The sequence below is a fragment of the Salmo trutta genome, chromosome 21, assembly GCF_901001165.1.
Source record: "Salmo trutta chromosome 21, fSalTru1.1, whole genome shotgun sequence".
NCBI lineage: Eukaryota > Metazoa > Chordata > Actinopteri > Salmoniformes > Salmonidae > Salmo > Salmo trutta.
Window position 1 is genome coordinate 30,316,094 of NC_042977.1, and position 24,026 is coordinate 30,340,119.

General features: G+C 41.4%; 1 protein-coding gene across 1 annotated transcript; it reads right to left on the reverse strand.

Moving 5' to 3' along the window:
• Positions 1 to 1,728: 1,728 nt before the first annotated feature.
• Positions 1,729 to 22,187, reverse strand: LOC115157136 (E3 ubiquitin-protein ligase RNF138-like). The gene is made up of 8 exons (XM_029705118.1): positions 22,089 to 22,187; positions 18,955 to 19,137; positions 18,577 to 18,730; positions 10,659 to 10,807; positions 7,688 to 7,735; positions 7,469 to 7,601; positions 2,523 to 2,630; positions 1,729 to 2,159 (listed from the first exon to the last, which is right to left on the reverse strand). The coding sequence occupies exons 2-8, from the start codon at positions 19,116 to 19,118 to the stop codon at positions 2,100 to 2,102; spliced, it is 816 nt and encodes a 271-aa protein (XP_029560978.1). The 5' UTR covers positions 19,119 to 19,137; positions 22,089 to 22,187; the 3' UTR covers positions 1,729 to 2,099.
• Positions 22,188 to 24,026: the final 1,839 nt, after the last annotated feature.

Genomic DNA, 24,026 nt, shown 5'->3' on the forward strand with positions numbered 1-24,026 from the left:
TTAAAAAAATAATTAAAAATAATTGGGGAATCATCCAAAGTGATACGCTACTACGCCAAGTCTTCCCTGAGCCACCAGTCAGAAGCTTTAAGAGATGTCCTACCCTAAATGACAAATTAGTCCACAGCTATCTTCCTGGTGACTCTCAAAAAACTTGGCTTGACCACAAACCCAAGGGCTCTTTTAAATGTAACCAGTGCAACCATTGCAGAAATATTGCACAGAAAAAAAGTATTTTGTTGACACAGCTTCTAAAATGGAGTATTACATCAAGCATTTCATTAACTGCAAATCCACCCATGTCATCTATAGATTGGAATGTCCACAGTGCAAGGTGTTCTACATTGGACAGACAAAGAGACGCCTTCAAGACCGCTTAGCGGAACACAAGTACGCCATACGGGTAGGCAATGAAGACTACCCCATGGCAAGGCACTACAAGTCCTTACACCATGGCAGCCCTGCCTCCCTACAAGCTATGGGTATTGATCATGTTCCGGCCTCAATTAGAAAAGGGTACCGTCTTTAACAGTTAAACCAAAGGGAAAGTTTTTGGATTTACAAACTACAGGCCACTAAGTACCCTGGTTTAAATTAAGATATGGATTTCTCACCCTTCCTGTAGGGTCGTAATAGGTCCATTTGCTGTCATCTAGTGGACATTTTGCTAAATTGCCCTCAGCTATGTTTAGACTGTTGTTGTTCATGTTTGCTATGTTCTAGTGTACTATGGAATATATTGCTTTCTTATTCTTGACACTTCTCCCAGTCATATTTAAGGTTAGAACTACCTTTCTAGGCATTCTGATACTTCTAGCTTGGAGTTGAATTTTTTGATAACATAGCTACAGTATTTCACTTTTTAATGTGTATAGTATTGCTTACTAGGTGTGTCCAATCAATTTTGTAACCACTCCCTCTTAAAATTAGGGCTAATTGGAAAAACTGTTTTAAAGAGGACATTGTATTATTTCTTTGTACTTCCTGACGAAGGCCATGCAGCCGAAACACGTCGGATTTTTAAAACTTTGTTTCTATTGAACATGTCATACAAATAAAGGCATTTTAATTAATTATATGAAGAGCGGCCTTGGTCCTCCTTTCTTTTTGATGACTAATTCACCCCTTTGACCAAAGAGCACCTTCTGTCTACCAAAATGTACTATTGTGTACCTTAGTAGCGCTTCCCTTCCTCCTCTTAATACTTTAGAACCATTTAAATACAATAAACCGTAAGGTTGTGTAGGACTATGGTAGATGAAGGAATCATTCTATTAGAGTATTTATCTGGTCAATATGTCAGTGTATTATGTCTGTTGTTTTTTAACAGTGTGTTATATGTGAAAATGTGATCATATTATAAATTGTATTTTAATGTTTAAGGAAGATTAGTCCAAATTATGACTACAAGCGTTCCAAATCAAATAATCTACACTGATTGAAGTGGATATAACAGGTGAAATAAGCGATCATAGCTTTCACCTGTACTCACCTGGTCAGTCTTGGGCATGGAAAGAGGTGTTCCTAATGTTTTGTCCACTCAGTACATCCATGTTCTATGAGCATTAGATGCCCCACAGCTAAACTTGTCTGTGAACATCATTTCATGAGTAGAACCTTTACATAGATCTGCCTGACTAACTGTACATAATCACACACTATTGTACAATTCCTAACCAACCTGGAATTGTTAAGGGCTATGGTGAGAAAATGCATGATAGCCTACTACACATTGTTCATCTTCAATTTACTTTCAAATTGCCTTGAATTCTCAGTATCTTTTCAAAGCACACCCATTATGTCCATAAAACATGTTGCTGGGAAAGTGAGTTCACTTCAATGGTGTTAACTTGAAGAACCCACCAAGGACTAGACCTACTGTAATGGACACGTGTGAAAGTGGAATGAAAATGGAATACAGAAAAATAACTCAAAGAAGCAAAAGGGATATGCAATTGCTTTCCAGGAACATACGATACAATAAGTAACATCATAGACACCATTGATGTTGCAAGGAGCGGTTGAAGAGGTTTGTATTGTGTTGGAACATAATGTGTAGCTCTCTTAGGGCCTTGTTGTCACTCTGTGATGCCGGTGCCTTACTGCAGTGACTGCTGAATGGCAAGGCAGAGTTGGGTGTAATCGTCCTCCCCTACATTCTGGGAACATACAGGAGGATTCCGTAAAAAGTAGGACATCAAGCAGAGAACACAAACAAACATGAACCATCTTTGTTTAAGGTATGTACAAAATACACATGACAACAATTTAGAAGGGAAATTAGCTATTGTGTTCTAGGCTACCATCTAGAGTAGACATGATGGTATGTACTGTATGTAAAAATAATGCAAAGTCAGCCTGTTGCTTTTGAAAATGCATTGAGTTACAGTGCTGTCAAGAACAGGACATAATGATTTTCCACTGAAGAATTTCTAGGAACGATTTCTTGGAAATCGTAATTCTTTTTTTTTCTCTATGGAACTCCTTGGCATAACTTCAGAGAAAAATTATGAGACACTCACCATGTAGGTGTCATAGCTGAAACAATGCCTGATAGCCAGGTGACCGATGAGGTTTCGGCTGCAGTAACTAGCATTGCCCCAAACAGTGGCAGCACAGATGGGACACACCTAGAGGAGAGAGGGGGTGACTTACCAAACAGAACAAACAGCACATCCTAATTATTTTTTACACTGAACAAAAATATAAAACGCAACATGCGACAATTTCAAAAGATTTTCACGAGTTACTGTACAGTTCATATAAGGAAATCAGTCAATTGACTCCCATGTGGCGCAGCGGTCTAAGGCACTGCATCTCAGTGCTAGAGGCGTCACTACAGATCCTGGTACGATCCCGGTACGATCCCAGGCTGTATCACAACTGGCCATCATCGAGAGTCCCAGAAGGTGGCGCACAATTGGCCCAGCGTCATCCGGGTTAGGGGAGGGTGACTTGCCTAGTTAAATAAAAGGTTAAATACATAATGAGGCCTGTTGAGTTCTAGTTTGAAATACTTGCTATACTAGAAGTTAATAATTACATGGATGAGGAAGGTACAGTACCAGCTAAAACTTTGGACACACCTACTCAAGTGTTTTTCTGTATTTCACTATTTTCTACATTGTAGAATAATAGTGAAGACATCAAAACTATGAAATAACACATATGGAATCATGTAGTAACCAAGAAAAAGTGTTAAACAAATCCAAAATATATTTTATATTTGAGATTCTTCAAAGTAGCCACCCTTTGCCTTGATGACAGCTTTGCACACTCTTGGCATTCCCTCAGCCAGCTTTATGAGGTAGTCACCTGAAATGCATTTCAATTAACAGGTGTGCCTTGTTTAAAGTTAATTTGTGGAATTTCTTCCCTTTTTAATGCGTTTGAGGCAATCATTTGTGTTGTGACAAGGTAGGGGTGGTATACAGAAGATAGCCCTATTTGGTAAAAGACCAAGTCCATATTATGGCAAGAACAGCTCAAATAAGCAAAGAGAAACAACAGTTGATCATTAATTTAAGACATGAAGGTCAGTCAATCTGAAAGATTTCAAGCACTTTGAAAGTTTCTTCAAGCGCAGTCGCAAAAACCTCCAAACGCTATGATGAAACTGGCTCTCATGAGGACCTCCACAGGAAAGGAAGATCCAGAGTTACATCTGCTGCAGAGGATAAGTTCATTAGAGTTACCAGCCTCAGAAATCAGCATTTAACTGCACCTCAGATTGCATCCAAAATAAATGCTTCACAGAGTTCAAGTAACAGACACATCTCAACATCAACTGTTCAGGCCTTCATGGTCGAATTAAGAAACCACTACTAAAGGACAGCAATAATAAGAAGAGACTTGCTTGGGCCGAGAAACATGAGCAATGGACATTAGACCGGTGGAAATCTGTCTTTTGGTCTGATGAGACCAAATTTGAGATTTTTGGTTCGAACCACCGTGTCTTTGTGAGACGTAGAGTAGGTGAACGAATGATCTCTGCATGTGTGGTTCCCACCATGAAGCATGGAGGAGGAGGTGTGATGCTGTGGGGATGCTTTGCTGGTGACACTGTCAGTGATTTATTTAGAATTCAAGTTACACTTAACCAGCATGGCTACCACAGCATTCTGCAGCGATACGCTATCCCATCTGGTTTGCGCTTAGTGGGACTATCATTTGTTTTTCAACAGGACAATGACCCAAAACACCTACAAGCTGTGTAAGGGCTATTTGACCGAGAAGGAGAGTGATGAGTGCTGCATCAGATGACCAAGCCTCCACAATCAGCCGACCTCAACCCAATCTTATGTGTTATTATATACAGCCGGGAAGAATTATAGGGTATCAGAGTGGCGTCAACTTACCAGCACTACGACCAGGAATACAACTTTACCGAAGTGGATCCTTTGTCCTCACCACCTAGGGCATTTGAACTGATTCCAGAGGCCGACCCAAAACAACACCGCCGGAGAAGAGGGAGTCGGAGCAGTCTTCTAGTCAGACTTAGGATGTGCACACACCACCCACCGCTTCCAAGTATATTACTCTCTAATGTCCAGTACCTAGATAACAAAGTTGATGAGATCAGGGCAAGGGCTGCTTTCCAGAGAGACATCAGGGATTGTAACAAACTCTGTTTCACGGAAACATGGCTCTCTCGGGATATACTGTCGGAGTCTGTACAGCCACCTGCATTCTCAGTGCATCGCACTGACAGGAATAAATATCTCTCTGGGAAGAAGAAGGGAGGGGGTGTATGCTTCATGGTTAACGACTCAAGGTGTAATTGTAACAACATACAAGAACTCAAGTCCTTTTGTTCACCTGACTTAGAATTCCTGACAATAATATGCCGAACATATTATCTCCCAAGAGAATTCTCTTCGGTTATTGTCACAGCCATGTATATCCCCCCTCAAGCCGATACCACGACATCCCTCAAGGAACTTCACTGGACTTTATGCAAACTGGAAACCATCTTGAGGCTGCATTTATTGTAGCTGGGGATTTTAACAAAGCAAATTTGAGGAAAAGGCTACCTAAATTCTTTTAGCACATTGACTGTAGCACTCGTGCTGGAAAAACACTGGACCATTGTTATTCTAACTTCCGGGATGCATACAAGGCATCCCCTGCCCTCCTTTTGTCAAATCTGACCAAGACTCCATTTTGCTCCTCCCTTCCTATAGGCAGTAACTAAAACAAGAAGCGCCTGTGCTAAGGACTATTCAACGCTTGTCTGACCAATCGGAATCCACGCTTGAAGATTGTTTTGATCACGCTGACTGGAATATGTTCCGGGTAGCTTCTGGGAATAACATGGACGTGAACACCAAGATGTTCACTGAGTTTATTAAGAAGTGTATAGGAGATGTTATACCTGCTGTGACTATTAAAACCTACCCTAACCAGCAACCGTGGATAGATGGCAGCATTCACGGAAAACTGAAAGCACGAACCACCGCATTTAACCATGGCAAGGTGATGGGGAATATGGCAGAATACAAACAGTGTATTCCCCCTATCCCTCCGTAAAGAAATCAAAACAGGCAAAATGTCAATATCGAGACAAAGTGGAGTTGCAATTCAACAACTCAGACATGAGACATATGTGGCAGGGTCTATAGACAATCACGGACTACAAAAGGACAACCATCCACGTCGCGGACACCAACGTCTTGCTGCCAGACAAGCTAAACACGTTCTTTGCCGGCTTTGAGGATAACACAGTGCCACCAACGAGGCCAGCTACTAAGGACTGTGGGCTCTCCTTCTCCGTGGCCAACGTGAGTAAGACATTTAAACGTGTTAACCCTCGCAAGGCTGCCGGCCCAGACGGCATCCGTAGCCGCGTCCTCAGAGCATGCGCAGACCAGCTGGCTGGTGTGTTTACGGACATATTCAAGCTCTCCCTATGCCAGTCTGCTGTCCCCACGTGTTTCAAGATGGCCACCATTGTTCCTGTACACAAGAATGCAAAGGTAACTGAACTAACAGAGTGAAACAGAGTGAAAACCTAACATGCCCTAAAATATGGATTTCACATGACTAGGAATACAGATATGCATCCATTGGTCACAGATACCTTAAAAGAAAAAGGTAAGGCATGGATCAGAAAACCAGTCAGTGTCTGGTGTGACCACCATTTGCCTTATGCAGCGCAACACATCTCCTTCGCATAGAGTTGATCAGGCTGTTGATTGTGGCCTGTGGAATGTTGTCCCACTCCTCTTCGATGGCTGTGAGAAGTTGCTGGATATTGTCAGGAACTGAAATACGCTGTCGTAGGAACTGAAACATGCTCAATGGGTGACATGTCTGGTGAGTATGCAGGCCATGGAAGAACTGGGACATTTTCAGCTTCAAGGAAATGTGTACAGATCCTTGCGACATGGGACCATGCATTATCATGCTGAAACATGAGGTGATGGCGGCGGATGATTGGCAAGACAATGAGCCTAAGGACCTCGTCACGGTATCTCTGTGCGTTCAAATTGCCATTGATAAATGTGATTGTGTTCGTTATCTGTAGCTTATGCCTGCCCATACCATAACCCCACCGCCACCATGGGGCACTGTTCACAACGTTGACATCAGCAAACCATTCGCCGACACGACGCCATAACGTCTGCCATCTCCTCGGTACAGTTGAAACAGGGATTAATCCGTAAAGAGCACACTTCTCCAGTATACCAGTGGCCATTAAAAGTGAGCATTTGCCCACTGAAGACGGTCACGATGCCAAACGGCAGTCAGGTCAAGACCCGGGTGAGGCAACAACCACGCAGATGAGATTCCCTGAGATGGTTTCTGAAAGTTTGTGCAGAAATTATTTGGTTGTGCAAACTACAGTTTCTTCAGCTGTCTGGTCTAAGATGATCCCACAGGTGCAGAAGCCGAAGTGCAGGTCCTGAGCTGGTGTGGTTACATATGGTCTGCAGTTGTGAGGCCGGTTGGACGTACTGCCAAATTTTCAAACGATGTTGGATGAGGCTCATAGTAGAGAAATTAGCATTCAATTCTCTAGCAGCAGCTCTGGTGGACATTCCTGCAGTTAGTATGCCAATTGCACACTCCCTTAAAACTTGAGACATCTGTGACATTATGTTGTGTGACAAAACTGCACATTTTAGAGTAGCCTTTAATTGTCCCCAGCACAAGTTGCACCTGTGTATTGATCAGGCTGTTTAGTCAACTTATTGATATGCCACACCTGTCAGTTGGATGGATTATCTTGGCAAAGGAGAAATGCTCACTAACAGGAATGTAAACAAATTTGCGCACATTATTTGAGAGAAATAAGCTTTTTGTGAGTATGTATTTCAGCTCATGAAACATGAGAACAAAAATGTACATGTTGCGTTTATATTTTTGTTCAGTATAGATATAATATCTAGCATTAATTACTATTCAAGACATGTTGCAGCTCTTGCTATTGAGGTTCATGTTTGAAAGCTAGAATAGGCTCACTCACAGCTGGAGCATTCTCTCCTGTGTGGCTGCCGACACAGTGCTGGACCAGTCTCATGTCTGTGAGACCCTGCAGGGGGCAGTATGGGCAGGAGTACACCCTTCCTCCCAGGAAGCCCAATGTCAACACTCTGGGCCTGAGAAACAAGTCACCATCGTTAACACATGCACAAAAATACAATATTTTCACATGATTACATTTTGACAGTAAGATCATACATACCTAACCAATTCAGACATCTGTGTTTGTGTGGGCTGTCCTGGTAGAATCCTAGATGAAAACATAATGAGAATAGTCAAATATACACCACTTTGAGAGTATAATTCTTTGATCAATGATCAAAATATCTAATCTCAACTATCAGAAAAAACTCTCAAACAAACGTTTTATTAATCTCCATGACCTCTTAACAGATCATGTTTAATAAAAGAGGGGCGGCAGGGTAGCCTAGTGGTTAGAGTGTTGGACTAGTAACTGAAAGGTTGCAAGTTCAAATCCCCAAGCTGACAAGATACAAATCTGTCATTCTGCCCCAGAACAAGAATTTGTTCCTAGTTAAATAAATAGAAAGCTGATTAAAGTCATGATAACATTGCATCCATAACTGTAAATCAGAATGAAGTCTGTGGCTTATATATGTCACAGCCTATCTGGCTATTTAATTCACAAATGTATTCACTATAGCCAATATATCATCAAAGAGGACAGTAAGATGAGAATGTTTTGTCCTTTTGCTGATGCTACGGTCCAATGTGTCCTATCCTTGATTATAGGTTGTAACTGGGACAAAGGAAAGCTCGACCAATCAAACTAAGCTGTCAGCTTAATGCAGACTGAGTAGTTTCAGTGTTGTCTTATCGGGGACTGGTTATTGATATTCCTAGGATGCTGCCTTATTTTACTTAAAAAGCTTGGATCTTAGGTAGATGCCTAATGATGCAGAACTGATTTGGTCTCAGCTCTGGCCATGTATTCACCTTCACTGACCATGAAGAGTTCTGGATAGCGACAGCACTATGGACTCTAGAACACTTCCACCATAGTCAGGTACTAGGCCTATACCTCTACTATTAAAATAACCGGAAGCACTACTACTCCTTCTGCCACTATTAGTAGTACCACACTACAGTACTAATACTAGTATTTCCAGTTCTAGTAGGCTACTTCTGCTACTACAGTATTATTAAAAGTACTACTAGTAGTACTAATCCTTGTGACTCATTTCAGGACACTCGGTGTATGTCGCGTGTCACTATTTCACAGGAGGGCTGTTTGAATTCTTTTTTTATCAAAATGTGTTTTCTGGCAAAAATGCCTTCTGGAACATGTGAACTCATGTGCCTTAATAACAAACTTGTATGCCATCTAAAAATACAAATAAAATTGAGCCTAGTTGGTTTAGCCACAGAAAAAGTCAGCAACCTTCCCGTAGCCATGACTGGCTGAGATAATGAGTGGGCTGGACATGCCCGAGAGATGAGTTTGGATTGGTCTGCCATATAGCAGGCTTCTGTTTATTTGAGCTAGTCAGTATGTGTAGGTAATAAACGTGGCTTTTTTCTAAATGCATTGTGTAGTAAAACTTCGTAAGTCTTGGTCTCCACTTTCTGGAGGACTGAGTTTTGAAATCATTGGAATTCGAGTATGATAGCTAAGGAGATGGAGAAAACACCGATCTCTGGATTACATCTTCAAACTAAGGGCAACCATGGCATCAGTGACAGGTAGACGTGTCCATCCACGATGCACATGGGTAAGGTAGTTTAGCTAGCTACATTTTCAGATATTACACTTTTCTAATTTTGATGGAAAGTGGTTTCATTTCAAGTTAAAATGTACTGTTAGCTAGCTAACGTTAGCTGGCTGGCTCGCTAGCTAACGTTATGTGTATGATGTTATTATTCATATCTCAGAGCCATTTGCTTTGCTAGTTATAGCCTAATGTTAGCTATCTAACATTGAACCTGGTTGGTTAGCTACCTGCAGATTCATGCAGGGTAGTAACGTCATGAGTTGGGATTATGGTTCATTGTTTACCTAGCTAGCTACATGTCTTAACAAAAGACATCACTATGCACGTAACCATTTCTGGTGCGTTCGTAACTTCAGTCTGGCCAGCTACTCCGATTTCAGGTGTCTGAGTGTGCCAGTGTAAAAAATAACTGATTATTTTACGAACGCTCAACACCCGTTGAATATGGCCGGTGTCAGTAAACGTCGGCAAAAAAAGCGTAATTAAATTGTTGCAAGCAGCACAGTTACAGTCACCAACGCTCTGGATAACATAAAAACAGCCTAACCAGCTCTGCTAGGGTGAGTAAAATGGTCAGAGTGGGGCGTTCTCTCATTTGTGTCTGGAAGAATTCCAATGTTAGCCAGTTAGCTTGGGTGCTTGACTGCCGTTGTGAGGTCAGAATGCTTGGATCAACCCTACTCATCTGCCAGAGCGTCCAATTTGCGCTCTGAACGCTCCGAGTGCGAAACACTCTGAATTTACGAACGGACAATCTGACGATGCTCTGAATTTATGAATGCCCAAAGTGCACTCTGGCACTCTGGATTGAATTTACGAACACACCCTTCAATAGAATATCAACAGTTGTCGCAGTGACAGACGTAGCTGGTAAATTCGCTCTGGCTATCTACTCCGATTTCAGAGCACTCTCATCTGAGTGTGCCAGAGCACAGAATAACAGACGAATTTACGAATGCTCAACACCCGTTGCAGCAACAGTCTGGATAACATAAAAACAGCCGAACCAGCTCTGCTAGGGCAAGTAATGGTCAGTGAGCTGTTCTCTCATTTGTGTCTGGAAGTAGCTAGCAAGTTAGCCAGTTAGCTTGGGTGCTTGACTGCTGTTGGATCAACCCTTAAAAAGATGGATGGGGCTAACGTTTAAGAGGGTGTGAACGATGCTGAATGGGTGTAGACAAAGAAAAGCTCTCCAGTAGGTACCAAAACATTCAAAGGCCATTTTCTCAAAAGTGCAGTTACAAGTTTATCAACTTTAAAAGCAGAATTACTTTCCCATTGTTCCTCAAATGCAGTGTATGATATACCATTTTGTAGCTCTGTGTCTCTGCTTTTATCCAAATGTAAAAAAAAAAATAATAATTCAAATGTTGCTACATAAGACCAAATCAAGGCGGTCGGTCACCTATGATTCGGTGGATTCAGTTTCTGTATACTTGCCCAGTCATGTGGATCGTATCCACAGATACACGGCTGACTTCCTGAGTCGTTGGTGTGACTGGTGGGGGTGGTGCGTCAAGAGGGGTGCCATACTCCTCAAGGTACTTCCTGCAGCTTTTGTAGTGAACCCTCATCTTGCTGAGAAACTTCTGAGAAGTGAAAACACACAGGTCTATACATAAAATGGGTGATGTGTGAAGCAACATTTTTGTTTTTAACCAATTAGCAACCATAATTAACTAAATTGATAAATGTATCTAATCCACCGGTGGTGTTGCTAAATTAATCAAATGTATTTATAAAACCCTTTTTACATCAGCAGATGTCACAGAGTGCTATACAGGAAGCCAGCCTAAAACCCCAAACAGCAAGCAATGCAGATGTAGAAGCATGGTGGCTAGGAAAATCTCCCTGGGAAAGGCAGGAACCTAGGGAGAAACCTAGAGTGGATCCAGGCTCTGAGGGGTGGTCAGTCCTCTTCTGGCTGTGCCGGGTGGAGATTATAAGAGTACATGGCCATTAAGGCCAGATTGTTATTCAAGATGTTCCAATGTTCATAGATGAGCAGCAGGGTCAAATAATAACCACAGTGGTTGTAGAGGGTACAACTGGATAGTAGAGAGAGCGAGAGAGACCAGTGCCTTGTCGTTCACTTTCGCACCCCACACATTTAACCATAGGACATACTAAGAGATGAGTCTTTAGTAAAGACTTAAAGGTCGACACCGAGTCTGCGTCTCTCACATGGGTAGGCAGACCATTCCATCAAAATTGAGCTCTATAGGAGAAAGCCTCCAGCTGTTTGCTTAGAAATTCTAGGGACAATAAGGAGAATTGCGTCTTGGGACCGTAGCGTACGTGTAGGTCTGTACGACAGGACCAAATCGGAGAGATAGGTAGGAGCAAGCCCATGTAATGCTTTATAGGTCAGCAGTTAAACCTTGAAATCAGCCCTAGCCTTAACAGGAAGCCAGTGTAGAGAGGCTAGCACTGGGGTAATATGATACATTTTTTGGGGTTCTAGTCAAGATTCTAGCAGCTGTGTTTAGCACTAACTGACGTTTATTTAGTGCTTTATCCGGGTAGCCGGAGAGTAGAGCATTGTAGTAGTCTAATGTAGAAGTGACAAAAGCATGGATTAGCTTTTTTGCATCATTTTTGGACAAAAAGTTCGATTTTTTGCAATTTTTCAAAAATTGAAAAAAATCTGTCCTTGAAATATTCTTGATATGTTCGTCAAAAGAGAGTGCAGGATCCAGAGCAACCCTGAGGTCCTTCACAGTTTTATTTGAGACAACTGTACAACCATCAAGATTAATTGTCAGATCCAACACCAGATCTCTTTGTTTCTTGGGACCTAGAACTAACATCTCCGTTTTGTCGCCATCCACTTCCTTATGTCTGAAACACAGGCTTCCAGGGTAGGCAATTTTCGGGCTTCACCATATTTCATCGAAATGTACAGCTGTCTGTTGTCCACATAGCAGGAAAAGTTGACATTGTGTGTCCGAATGACATCACCAAGAGGTGATGTATATAGCGAAAACAATAGTGGTCCTAAAACGGAACCTTGAGGAACACTGAAATTCAAAAGACAAACCATCCACAAAGACGAACTAATACTGTATCTTTCCGACAGATAAGATCTAAACCAGGAAAGAAGTTGTCTGGAAACTCTAATTGGTTTACACAATCTCTCCAAAAGAATGTGGTGATCAATGGTGTCAAAAGCAGCACTAAGGTCTAGGAGCATGAAGACAGATGGAGAGCCTTCATCTGCCGCCATTAAAAGTTAATTTATCACCTTCGAGTGCAGTCTCAATGCTATAATGGGACCTAAAACCAGACTGAAGCATTTAGTGTACATTATTTGTCTTCAGGAAGGCAGTGAGTTGCTGCGCAACAGATTTTAAAAAAAAGATTCGATATAGGCAGATAGAAAATGTAAAAACTGGGTCCTGGTTTGGCTTTATTACTGCCACTTTTAGTGAGTTTGGTACACATCCTGAGGATAGGGAGCCATTTATTTTTTTCAACATAGGAGGGCCAAGCACAGGAAATAGCTCTTTCAGTAGTTTAGTTGGAATAGGGTCCAGCACGCAGCTTGAAGGTTTAGAGGCCATGACTATTTGAGAGGCCATTACTGTGTCAAGAGATACAGAATTAAACATCTTGAGTGTGTCCATTGATCTTGGGTCGTGGCAGTTCTGTGCAGACTCTGGATAACTGAGTCTTGGAGAAATACGCAGATTCAAAGAGGAGTCTGAAAATTGCTTTCTAAGGATCATGATCTTTTCATCAAAGAAGTTCATGAATTCATAACTGCTGAAGTGAAAGGCATCCTCTCTTGGGCAAGGCTGCTTTTAGTTAGCTTTGCGACAGTATCAAAAACAAATGTTGGATTGTTCTTATTCTCCTCAATTAGGTTGGAAAAATAGGATGATCGAGCAGCAGTGAGGGCTCGTCAAAATTGCACGGTAATGTCTTTCCAAGCTAGTTGGAAGACTTCCAGTTTGGTGGAACGCCATTTCTGTTCCAATTTTCTGGAAGCTTGCTTCAGGGCTCAGGTATTTTCTGTATACCAGGGAGCTAATTTCTTGTAACAAATGTTTTGGGTTTTTAGGGATTCGACTGCATATAGGGTACTACGCAAGATTGTCAGAGAATATGTAGCAAGGCTTTTAATGATCCTTGGTTGGGGTTTTAGCAGATTATTTGTTGTTTGCAAACATAATAAAATGGTGGTCCAATAATCATGGATTATGAGGAAAAATATTTATTCCACGGGACAAAACTAGATCCAGGGTATGACTGTGGCAATTTGTAGGTCCTGAGATATGTTGGACAAAACCCACTGAGTTGATGATGGCTCTGAAAGCCTTTTGGAGTGGGTCTGTGGACTTTACCATTTTAATATTGAAGTCACCAAAATGTGGAATATTATCTGCCATGACTACAAGGTCCAATAGGAATTCAGGGAACTCAGTGAGGAATGCTGTTTATGGCCCAGGAGGCCGGTAAACAGTAGCTATAAAAAGTGATTGAGTAGGCTGCATAGATTTCATGATTAGAAGCTCAAAACACGAAAACACAGTCATTTTTTTGGTACATTGAAATTTACTGTTATGTTTGCGACACCTTTGTGGGATGCACGGGGGATATGGTCACTAGTGTAACCAGGATGAGAGGCCTCTTTTTTTTTGCCATGTTTGAGTCAGGCCAATCACATCATTGACTATGACTGCCTTGGAAGTGAGGGATCTAACATTAAGTAGCCCTATTTTGAGGTGTGAGATATCACAATCCCTTTCAATAATGACCGGAATGGAGGTCTTTATTCCAGTGAGATTGCTAAAGCGAACACCTCTATGTTTAGTTTTGCCCAGCCTAGATCGAAGCACAGACACGGTCTCAATGGTGATAGCTGAGTTGACTGCACTGACAATGCTAGTGGCAGACTTCAATAAATTGGCAGGCTGGCTAACAGCATGCTGCCTGGCCTGCACCTTCTCTCAGGCTTGTTCCTGTTTGTGGGTGAGTCCCAGATAGAGGGCCAATTATCTACAAATTCCATTTTTTTGGAAGGGCAGAAAACAGTTTTCAACCAGCGATTGAGTTGTGAGACTGCTGTAGAGCCAGAGGCAATTACTCATTGCTGACACATTTTTCTAGCTAATTTACACGCTGTGAAGTTATATTGCGCTTGGATACCTCTGACTGTTTCTTTCTGACATTGTTGGTGCCGAGTGGATAACAATATCCCTATACTCCCTATATTTAGTCTTCGCGAGCACCCTCTTCAGATTAGCCTTTACATCAGTAGACCTGCTCCCTGGTAAACAGTGTATGATCACTGGATGATTATTTTGAAGTCTAATATTGCGGGTAATGGAGTCGCCAATGAATAGGGTTTTCAATTTGTCAGAGCTAACGGTGGTAGGCTTTGGCGGCTCAGACCCCGTAACCGATGGAGGAGAGACTTGAGAAGGCTCCGACTCTGACTTCGACTAATTTCTTAAATTCACTCTGGCTATCTACTCCTTTATCAGAGCACTCTCGTTTGAATGTTACAGAGCGCAGAATAACTGATGAATTTACAAACGCTCGACACCTGTTGAATATGGTCGGTGTCAGTAAACGTCGGCAAAAAAAGCGTAGTTACAGTCACCAACACTCTGGATAGCCTAACCAGCTCTGCTAGCTTGTTATGGAAAGGGGGCAGTATTTTCACGGCCGGATAAAAAACGTACCCGATTTAATCTGGTTATTACTCCTGCCCAGAAACTAGAATATGCATATAATTATTAGCTTTGGATAGAAAACACTCCAACGTTTCTAAGACTGTTTGAATGGTGTCTGTGAGTATAACAGAACTCAAATGGCAGGCCAAAACCTGAGAAGATTCTGTACAGGAAGTACCCTGTCTGACCATTTCTTGGCCTTCTTTGCCATCTCTATCCAAAACAAAGGATCTCTGCTGTAACGTGACACTTTCTACTGCTCCCATAGGCTCTCAGAAGGCGCCAGAACGTTGAATGATGACTTTGCAGTCTCTGGCTGAAAAACAGTAGCGCATTTGGTAAGTGGTCGATCTGAGAACAATGAGACGGGGGCCCGCGTGCACGAGACGACTCCATGTTTACATTTTCAGTCTTTGAACGAAAACAACGACTCCCGGTCGGAATATTATCGCTATTTTACGAGAAAAATCGCATAAAAATTGATTTTAAACAGCGTTTGACATGCTTCGAAGTACGGTAATGGAATATTTTGAATTTTTTGTCACGATACGCGCCGGGCGCGTCACCCTTCGTTACCCTTCGGATAGTGTCTTGAACGCACAACAAAACGCCGCTATTTGGATATAACTATGGATTATTTGGAACTAAAACAACATTGGGTGATGAAGTAGAAGTCCTGGGAGTGCATTCTGACGAAGAACAGCAAAGGTAATCCAATTTTTCTTATAGTAAATCTGAGTTTGGTGAGTTCCAAACTTGGTGGGTGTCAAAATAGCTAGCCATGATGGCCGGGCTATCTACTCAGAATATTGCAAAATGTGCTTTCACCGAAAAGCTATTTTAAAATCGGACACCGCGATTGCATAAAGGAGTTCTGTATCTATAATTCTTCAAATAATTGTTATGTTTTTTGTGAACGTTTATCGTGAGTAATTTAGTAAATTCACCGGAAGTGTTCGGTGGGAATGCTAGTTCTGAACGTCACATGCTAATGTAAAAAGCTGGTTTTTGATATAAATATGAACTTGATTGAACAAAACATGCATGTATTGTATAACATAATGTCCTAGGCGTGTCATCTGATGAAGATCAAAGGTTAGTGCGGGGGGCCAGCACAGAAAAAAATAAAAATAAATAAATAAATAAAAAATAAAAAATAATAATAATAATGTATGAAATGTATGCATTCACTACTGTAAGTCGCTCTGGATAAGAGCGTCTGCTAAATGACTCAAATGCAAATTTAGCTGTGGTTTTGTTTTTTGTGACATTATATGCTAGCTTGAAAAATGGGTGTCTGATTATTTCTGGCTGGGTACTCTGCTGACATAATCTAATGTTTTGCTTTCGCTGTAAAGCCTTTTTGAAATCGGACAGTGTGGTTAGATAAAGGAGAATCTTGTCTTTAAAATGCTGTAAAATAGTCATGTTTGAAAAATGGAAGTTTTCGGATTTTCGAGGAGTTTGTATTTCGCGCCACGCCCATCATTGAATATTGGAGCAGGTGTTCCTCTAGCGGAACGTCTAGATGTAAGAAGCTAGGGTGAGTAAAACAATCAGAGTGAGGTGTTCTATCATTTGTGTCTGGAAGTAGCTAGCAAGCTAGCCAACGTTAGCCAGTTAGCTTGACTGCCGTTGTGAGGTCAGAACGCTCGGATCAATCCTACACCTTGGCCAGAGAGTCCAGTGTGCGCTCTGAATGCTCCGAGAGCGAAATGCTCTGGATTTACGAAACTGACAATCTGGCAAACTCAGAATTTACGAACGCCCAGAGCGCACTCTGAATGGACTCTGGCACTCCAGATTGAATTTACGAACACACCCTTAATGGGGAGAACCGGTTGAAAGTTTATGTCGGCTGAATGATCGACATATTTCTTTTCAGAAGCCTTGAGAAAATTGTTCGGCTGTGGGGACTGTGTGGAGGGATTTATACTACTATCTGTACATACTGGTGGCACAGATGCTGTTTCATCCTTTCCTACACTTAAATTACCCTTGCCTAATGATTGCATCTGAAGCTGGGCTTGCCACACGGCTAACCTCACCGTAAGGCAATAGTTATCTTGTATATTATGAGTACAACGACTGCAATTAGATGGCATAGTGTTAATGTTACTACTTAGCTTTGTCGGCTGGTGGAGGTCCTGTAGAATCATGTCCAGATAAAATGACCGGGGTGAAAAAGTTGAATGAAAAAAAAGTTAACTTACTTGCCTAGTTAAATAAAGATTAAATAAAAGTGAAATAAAAAAGGGCTGTTCTTAATCACGACACAATGCAGAGTGCCTGGATACAGACGTCAGCGGTGGTATATTGGCCATATTCCACAAACCCCAGGGGTGCCTTATTGCTATTATAAAATGGTTACCAAAGTAATTAGAACAGTAAAAAGTAATTAGAACAGTAAAAAGTAATGTTTTGTCATACCCCTGGTATATGTTCTGATATAGCACGGCTTTCGGCCAATCAGCATTCAGAGCTCGAACCAGGTTTAAAAATAAATACCCTTTGTGCATGTGCATAACTATAGATAAATCCGACAGGAGCGTTTCAGTGATGACAGAGGATCCCAAAAAACACTTGGATGAACATAAAAAAACTAATGTTAGGCTATTTTCTGGCAATTGTGCTGTTATGTGCCAGATGTTAAGACTACAAATTGTTATGTTCCATTTGCGAGATTGACTTGTCATTTCAATAGACATAGGCTACAGATTCAAATCTGGGTTTATGATTATAATAACATTTTGCCATAGTTTGCTTAGATAATGGCAGGTAGCCTATAGGCCCTGATAGGCCTACATCTCATTTAATAAAATCTACAGTAGCCTAGAAAAGATGTCAGCAAGATGTAAACTGAACGATTTAGTAGTTTGCTTAGTTCCAGTTAAATAGTTAACACACACACACACGCATGGACGCAGCGGTCTAAGACACTACATCTCAGTGCAAGAGGCGTCACTACAGTCCCTGGTTCGATTCCAGGCTGTATCACATCCGGTCTTGATTGGGAGTCCCATAGTGCGGAGCACAACTGGCCCAGCGTCGTCCGGGCCATCATTGTAAATAAGAATTTGTTCTTAACTGATTTGCCTAGTTAAATAAAGGTTAAATAAAATAAATACATCCAATTTGTCTATAATCAAGGAATATAACCTTGTACACACATCCAAAGGCTTTGAGCAGGTGTTAGATATTAAAGTAAATGTTCATCATCAAAAAAGGAACACACACACACACAGTGATAATATAGTCCCAAGTGTGTGTATTAACATTTCAACCCCTTAGGTATTCCTATGGGTGAAAAGTATACTTCATATATGGTGGGAAGACCTAAGGAGGTGAAAATCATAAGCACACTTGGGAGTGTATTTATCATACTGTGTAGATGTGTAGACTACAGAGTTTTCCTCCTGTGTGTTGTCCCTTTGATCAGCGACCTGATTGTAGTGTTGGTTTGGGGAAGAACTACATGTACTAGCTATGGGGTTCCCCTAGCATGACTGTAAATGGAGGGGAAACAATGGAATAACATGAAAAACAACACCCTCCTCAGTATTTAGGTAACACTACAAAACACTGAGTATATGTTCTGTACTCCACACAGGTAAAATATTTAAGTGTAAACATTTAAGCTCATTTATAAACAAAGTGTAATAAATAGTGTCTGCTACCGTAGTACCACAGGCCCTGCACTGTCCTTTCCTCTCCCTCATCTGCTGCTGGACATCTATTGCTCTCTTTTCAGTCTCCGATACGGGGCCCCTGCACAGGGGACAGTGTGGCCCCTGGGCCCTCACAGCCAGGCGGAAGCAGTTTTTACAGAACCTGGGAGGACAGAGATGGTTATTGTTTAATAAAGGTTGCGTTTTATTGTAGGCTATAGGATATATCCTAATGAGTTGGCTTAGACTTTCTTTTTTGTAATATCACAAACATCTGGCAACTAAAGTATTGAGCTGAGCCAGCCATTTTGTGGATTATTTGATCTCAAATATTTGGTTATTTGACCTGGGCTATGCCTTGGCCTGACTATGGTTTTGTATATTTACACATGTCTGCAGTTCCTGGTCCTGATGGGGGTTTTCAGGACATCCTGACATATAGGACAGTCATAATCCTCCTCTGAGCAGTTGTCCAACGATCCCTCTGCAGCATCCCAAATATTACTCATAGCTCCCACAGGCTCCATTGATGAAGAACACACACTTCCCATTCATCCCAACTCTGCCAACCTGGAGGGAGGAAAATGAGGAGGAAACCACCACCTGTTTACTGTAAGTCCCCAACCAGAATGCTATTAGACTTGAGTTTACTTGTCTGTGAAATATTAACTCATTCCAGGTGTAACCAGACTATTTGCATTCAATCATGATTACATCATAACAGATCAACAATGGATAAGTGACAGTTGCCAAGGAGTCAGAGACAGGTTGGATTTCTCTCTAATCATTGTAAATGTATAGGCACAGAGACCCTTTCAATCATGTTTTTACCTCATTAGCTTTGAGTTAATATCACATTTGTATTGTCATCCATGTACAGTACCTATCTCTGAAACACATATACCTAGTCATTATGCTTTCTCTGACAGTCAGACCTACAATACCACTCAAAAGTTTGCACACCTACTCATTCCAGGGTTTTTCTTTATTTTACTATTTTCTACATTGTAGAATAATAGTGAAGATATCACAACTATGAAATAACACATATGGAATCAAATATATATTTTATATTTGAGATTCTTCAAAGTAGCCACCCTTTGCCTGGATGACAGCTTTGCACACTCTTGGCATTCTCTCAACCAGCTTCATGAGGTAGTCATCTGGAATGCATTTCAATTAACAGGTGTGCATTGTTAAAAGTTAATTTGTGGAATTTCTTTCCTTTTTAATATGTTTGAGCCAATCAGTTGTCTTGTGACAAGGTAGGGTTGGTATACAGAAGATTATTTGGTAAAAGACCAAGTCCATATTATGGCAAGAAAAGCTCAAATAAGCAAAGAGAAACGACAGTCCATCATTCATTTTAAGAAATGAAGGTCAGTCAATCCGGAAAATGTCAAGACCTTTGAAAGTTTCTTCAAGTGCAGTCGCAAAAACCATCAAGCGCTATGATGAAACTGGCTCTCATGAGGACAGCCACAGGAAAGGAAGACCCAGAGTTACCTCTGCTGCAGAGGATAAGTTCATTACAGTTACCAGACTCAGAAATTGCAGCCCAAATAAATGCTTCACAGAGTTCAAGTAACAGACACATCTCAATATCAACTGTTCAGAGGAGACTGCATGAATCAGGCCGTCATGGTCGAATTGCTGCAAAGAAACCACTACTAAATGACACCAATAAGAAGAAGAGACTTGCTTGGGCCAGGAAACACAAGCAATGGACATTAGACCTGTGGAAATCTGTTCTTTGGTCTGATGAGTCCAAATTTGAGATATTTGGTTCCAACCGCCATGTCTTTGTGAGACACAGAGTAGGTGAACGGATGATCTCTCCATGTGTGGTTCCCACCATGAAGCATATAGGAGGAGGTGTGATGGTGCTTTGCTGGTGACACTATCAGTGGTTTATTTAGAATTCAAGGCACACTTAGCCAGCATGGCTACCACAGCATTCTGCAGCGATACGCCATCCCATCTGGTTTGCGCTTAGTGGGACTATCATTTGTTTTTTCAACAGGACAATAACCCAGCTCACCTCCAGGCTGTGTAAGGGCTATTTGACCAAGAAGGAGAGTGATGGATGGAGTGCTGCATCAGATGACCTGGCCTCCACAATCACCCGACCTCAACTCAGTTGAGATTGTTTAGGATGAGTTGGAGCGCAGAATGAAGGAAAAGCAGCCAACAAGTGCTCAACATATGTGGGAACTCCTTCAAGACTGTTGGAAAAGCATTCCAGGTTAAGCTGGTTGAGAGAATGCCAAGAATGTGCAAAGCTGTAATCAAGGCAAAGGCTGGCTACTTTGAAGAATATAAAATTTTGATTTGTTTAACACTTTTTTTGGTTACTACATGATTCCATATGTATTTTTTCATAGTTTTGATGTCTTCACTATTATTCTACAATGTAGGAAATAAAGAAAAACCCTTGAATGAGTAGGTGTCCAAACTTTTGACTGGTACTGTATTTTTACAAAACGTGCCAGGCATTATAATGGTAGTGTCATGAAGCGTTGAAGTAATAATGCATTAGAATGTGACCGCAAAATGTTCACTCTCTCTTTGTAGAATTGCTGACCCAGAGTAGCCAAGGGAGGTGACAGGTGAGAATGAGGAGGACCCATGATTGTAATAAATTCAAGGATTGTTTTTGTACAGATGCAGTATTTCAGGATACATGGTTTGTCTAGAAAACAGTTGTCCATAGCAGCAACATTCAGGATATGAAAACTAAAAAATGACAGCGAGTGTAAATCTCAGCCCCTCAATAGTGTTCCTACTGCAGCTAAGACTGGGCCAAAATGCTAAATATCATAAATACAGATGACCCCTTTTCCAGCTCTAAGCAGAGTCCAACTCTCCCCTTACTGGGACTAAAGAGTCTACCAGAACAGCCTAAATCAACTGCCTGTATACTACAAACTGCTATTGAGCACATTGTCAAATGGTATTTAACCCTGAGCTGAGAGAAAAGGACAGCATTTATCCCTTTGCTCCTCAATCCCACCCACACGTATAACCAATGAGAATGAGCATTTAATTAGAATAACTTTTTTAATTAGACCAGGTAACACTATGGAAAACAAGTTAATATCATTCATTAGTTAATAATGTCCATATTTAGTCATGTACATTTTACTTTAAAAGACAGAGCTACATCAAATAGAACTACTATATGGGGAGACTGAAAGCATGGGTGAACTACACGTTAATTCGCTAACTTACCACACCTGGCTTAAACCTGTCCAACCAACTCGATAGCAAACAATTATGGTCAGGAACACCTAAACTGCTAGATCGCTATGCATGACAATGTACTAGTGCACTTCATCCAAACCACACATACATATACCTTTAAACATTTTAGATAAAAAAGACCTTTTAAATTGGTGATGCCAGTCTCAGGCTCCCTCATCTCTCTCTCGCATTCAGAAACAAACAAGCAGTATTTTAAGCAGTACACTGTCTTTTCCCCTCAACATTAAATTCATATTTAAATAAAAAATTCCACTTACCACCTGTACAATCTGCTTAGCGAATTGTAACTAATGATTGAAAATGAATTGACAAGTATACATACAACACAGCAAATCCCCTGACAAGTTAGTTTTCACTTTCACTGTCGACATGAGGAAGGTTGGAAATTACCTAATGTTTAACAGCTTCAAACATCATTCACTCACAAGAGTCATTGGCTTTGAACTCTTATTCAGATCTACAAGGCTTGGAACAACTTCTTAAATGTTATATTCTGCACACCGTATGTTTGGAAAATGTTCAAGTAATTTCAAAACTTCAAAGGGATCTCTTTAATGTACTCTATGCTCTCCATATGATTGTGTAAGTTTACAATTAAAGAGGGACTTTTTGTGAATTATCACAGTTTAGAAAAAGGCTCCTCTGTTCAGAAAGTGAAACTGAAATTTTCTGGCAATGTTTATTTTGTTTTACTGCCATTTTATTATTCACCAGTAAGGGAATGGTACCTGTCAGACATTCAGCCCACAGCCTCTGATATATACTGTTGTTTAGTTAATACCTATAGAGACGTGACTGCTAAACAACCTGCATTGACTCCAAGCTACACTGTGCGCTTGGGCTGCAATAAAGTTCAGTATCAAAACAGTGCCCTCATTTTCAGAGAAAATACTTCACAGCTACTATGTTATCTGCCAACCTTGGAGTCAATATCTGTCCATTTAAGATTCCAGCTCATGTATATTAATAATGTCTCCTCTAATTGCAAGTGGTCAGTCCTGCTGTGTGGAGGCTAACTCAGCCAGGCCTCACTCATCCCTCTATATCTCCATTGATTGTGTGTTCAGTTCACTCCATCTTTTTATTGATCGGGTGATCAGTAGATGGAAGGATGCTGGTAAACTGCCCTCTATCTTCTTGCCATTAATCTTACATTTACATTTACATTTACGTCATTTAGCAGACGCTCTTATCAAGAGCGACTTACAAATTGGTGCATTCACCTTATGATATCCAGTGGAACAACCACTTTACAATAGTGCATCTAAATCTTTTAAGGGGGGGGGGGGGTTAGAAGGATTACGTTATCCTATCCTAGGTATTCCTTAAAGAGGTGGGGTTTCAGGTGTCTCCGGAAGGTGGTGATTGACTCCGCTGTCCTGGCGTCGTGAGGGAGCTTGTTCCACCATTGGGGTGCCAGAGCAGCGAACAGTTTTGACTGGGCTGAGCGGGAACTGTACTTCCTCAGAGGTAGGGAGGTGAGCAGGCCAGAGGTGGATGAACGCAGTGCCCTTGTTTGGGTGTAGGGCCTGATCAGAGCCAGAAGGTATGGAGGTGCCGTTCCCCTCACTGCTCCGTAGGCAAGCACCATGGTCTTCATTTCTACATGAATGTCTAATGGGGAGTGGGGAGTGGATGGAGGTTTCATCACCAGCGAACCGTGTAGTTTGGTGCCATCCTGAGTTGTGGCCTTGCTCAGTGGGTAGCTGTGGCCCTATCTGCTTGGCAATGCTGTGATAGTTGGAAATCGATGTGAAACTGAACTGCTGTGTGTTCTGGTATGGGTTATGAATGCACTGCCTGGCATGCATTCATAACCCATAAGGCACGCCTCATGAATGTGCTGTTGTCAACTGAACTGCCATGTGCAAATATTATTGGCTCAGCAACCACTGCCTACAGCAGATGGCCAACATATCAAGACCAGGTGTTTGAATGGTGATACCCTGGAACTGTAGCACAATCAAATGGAGTTACAGAATACAAACAACACTGTTGGATTGAGATATACACTGAGGATACTTAAGCAATAAGGCACGCCAGGCGTCATGAGTACAGTCACATTTACCTGTGACTGTATTCATGATACAGCACAGCCTGGCATGCATTATTGCTTTTATAAAACTGTTACCAACATTTTACCAACATTTTACATATTTTCCTAAGTCAATTCATACAATTTCATTCTTCCACCA

Coding starts and splice junctions, on each gene's coding strand:
- LOC115157136 (XM_029705118.1), bottom strand. CDS start 19,118: ATGGGAAGTGTGTGTTCTTCATCAATGGAGCCTGTGGGAGCTATGAGT. Junction 2,631..7,468: donor CAGGAGAGAATGCTCCAGCT/GTGAGTGAGCCT, acceptor TCTCTCCTCTAG/GTGTGTCCCATCTGTGCTGC. Junction 2,160..2,522: donor TCAGCTATGACACCTACATG/GTGAGTGTCTCA, acceptor GTATGTTCCCAG/AATGTAGGGGAGGACGATTA.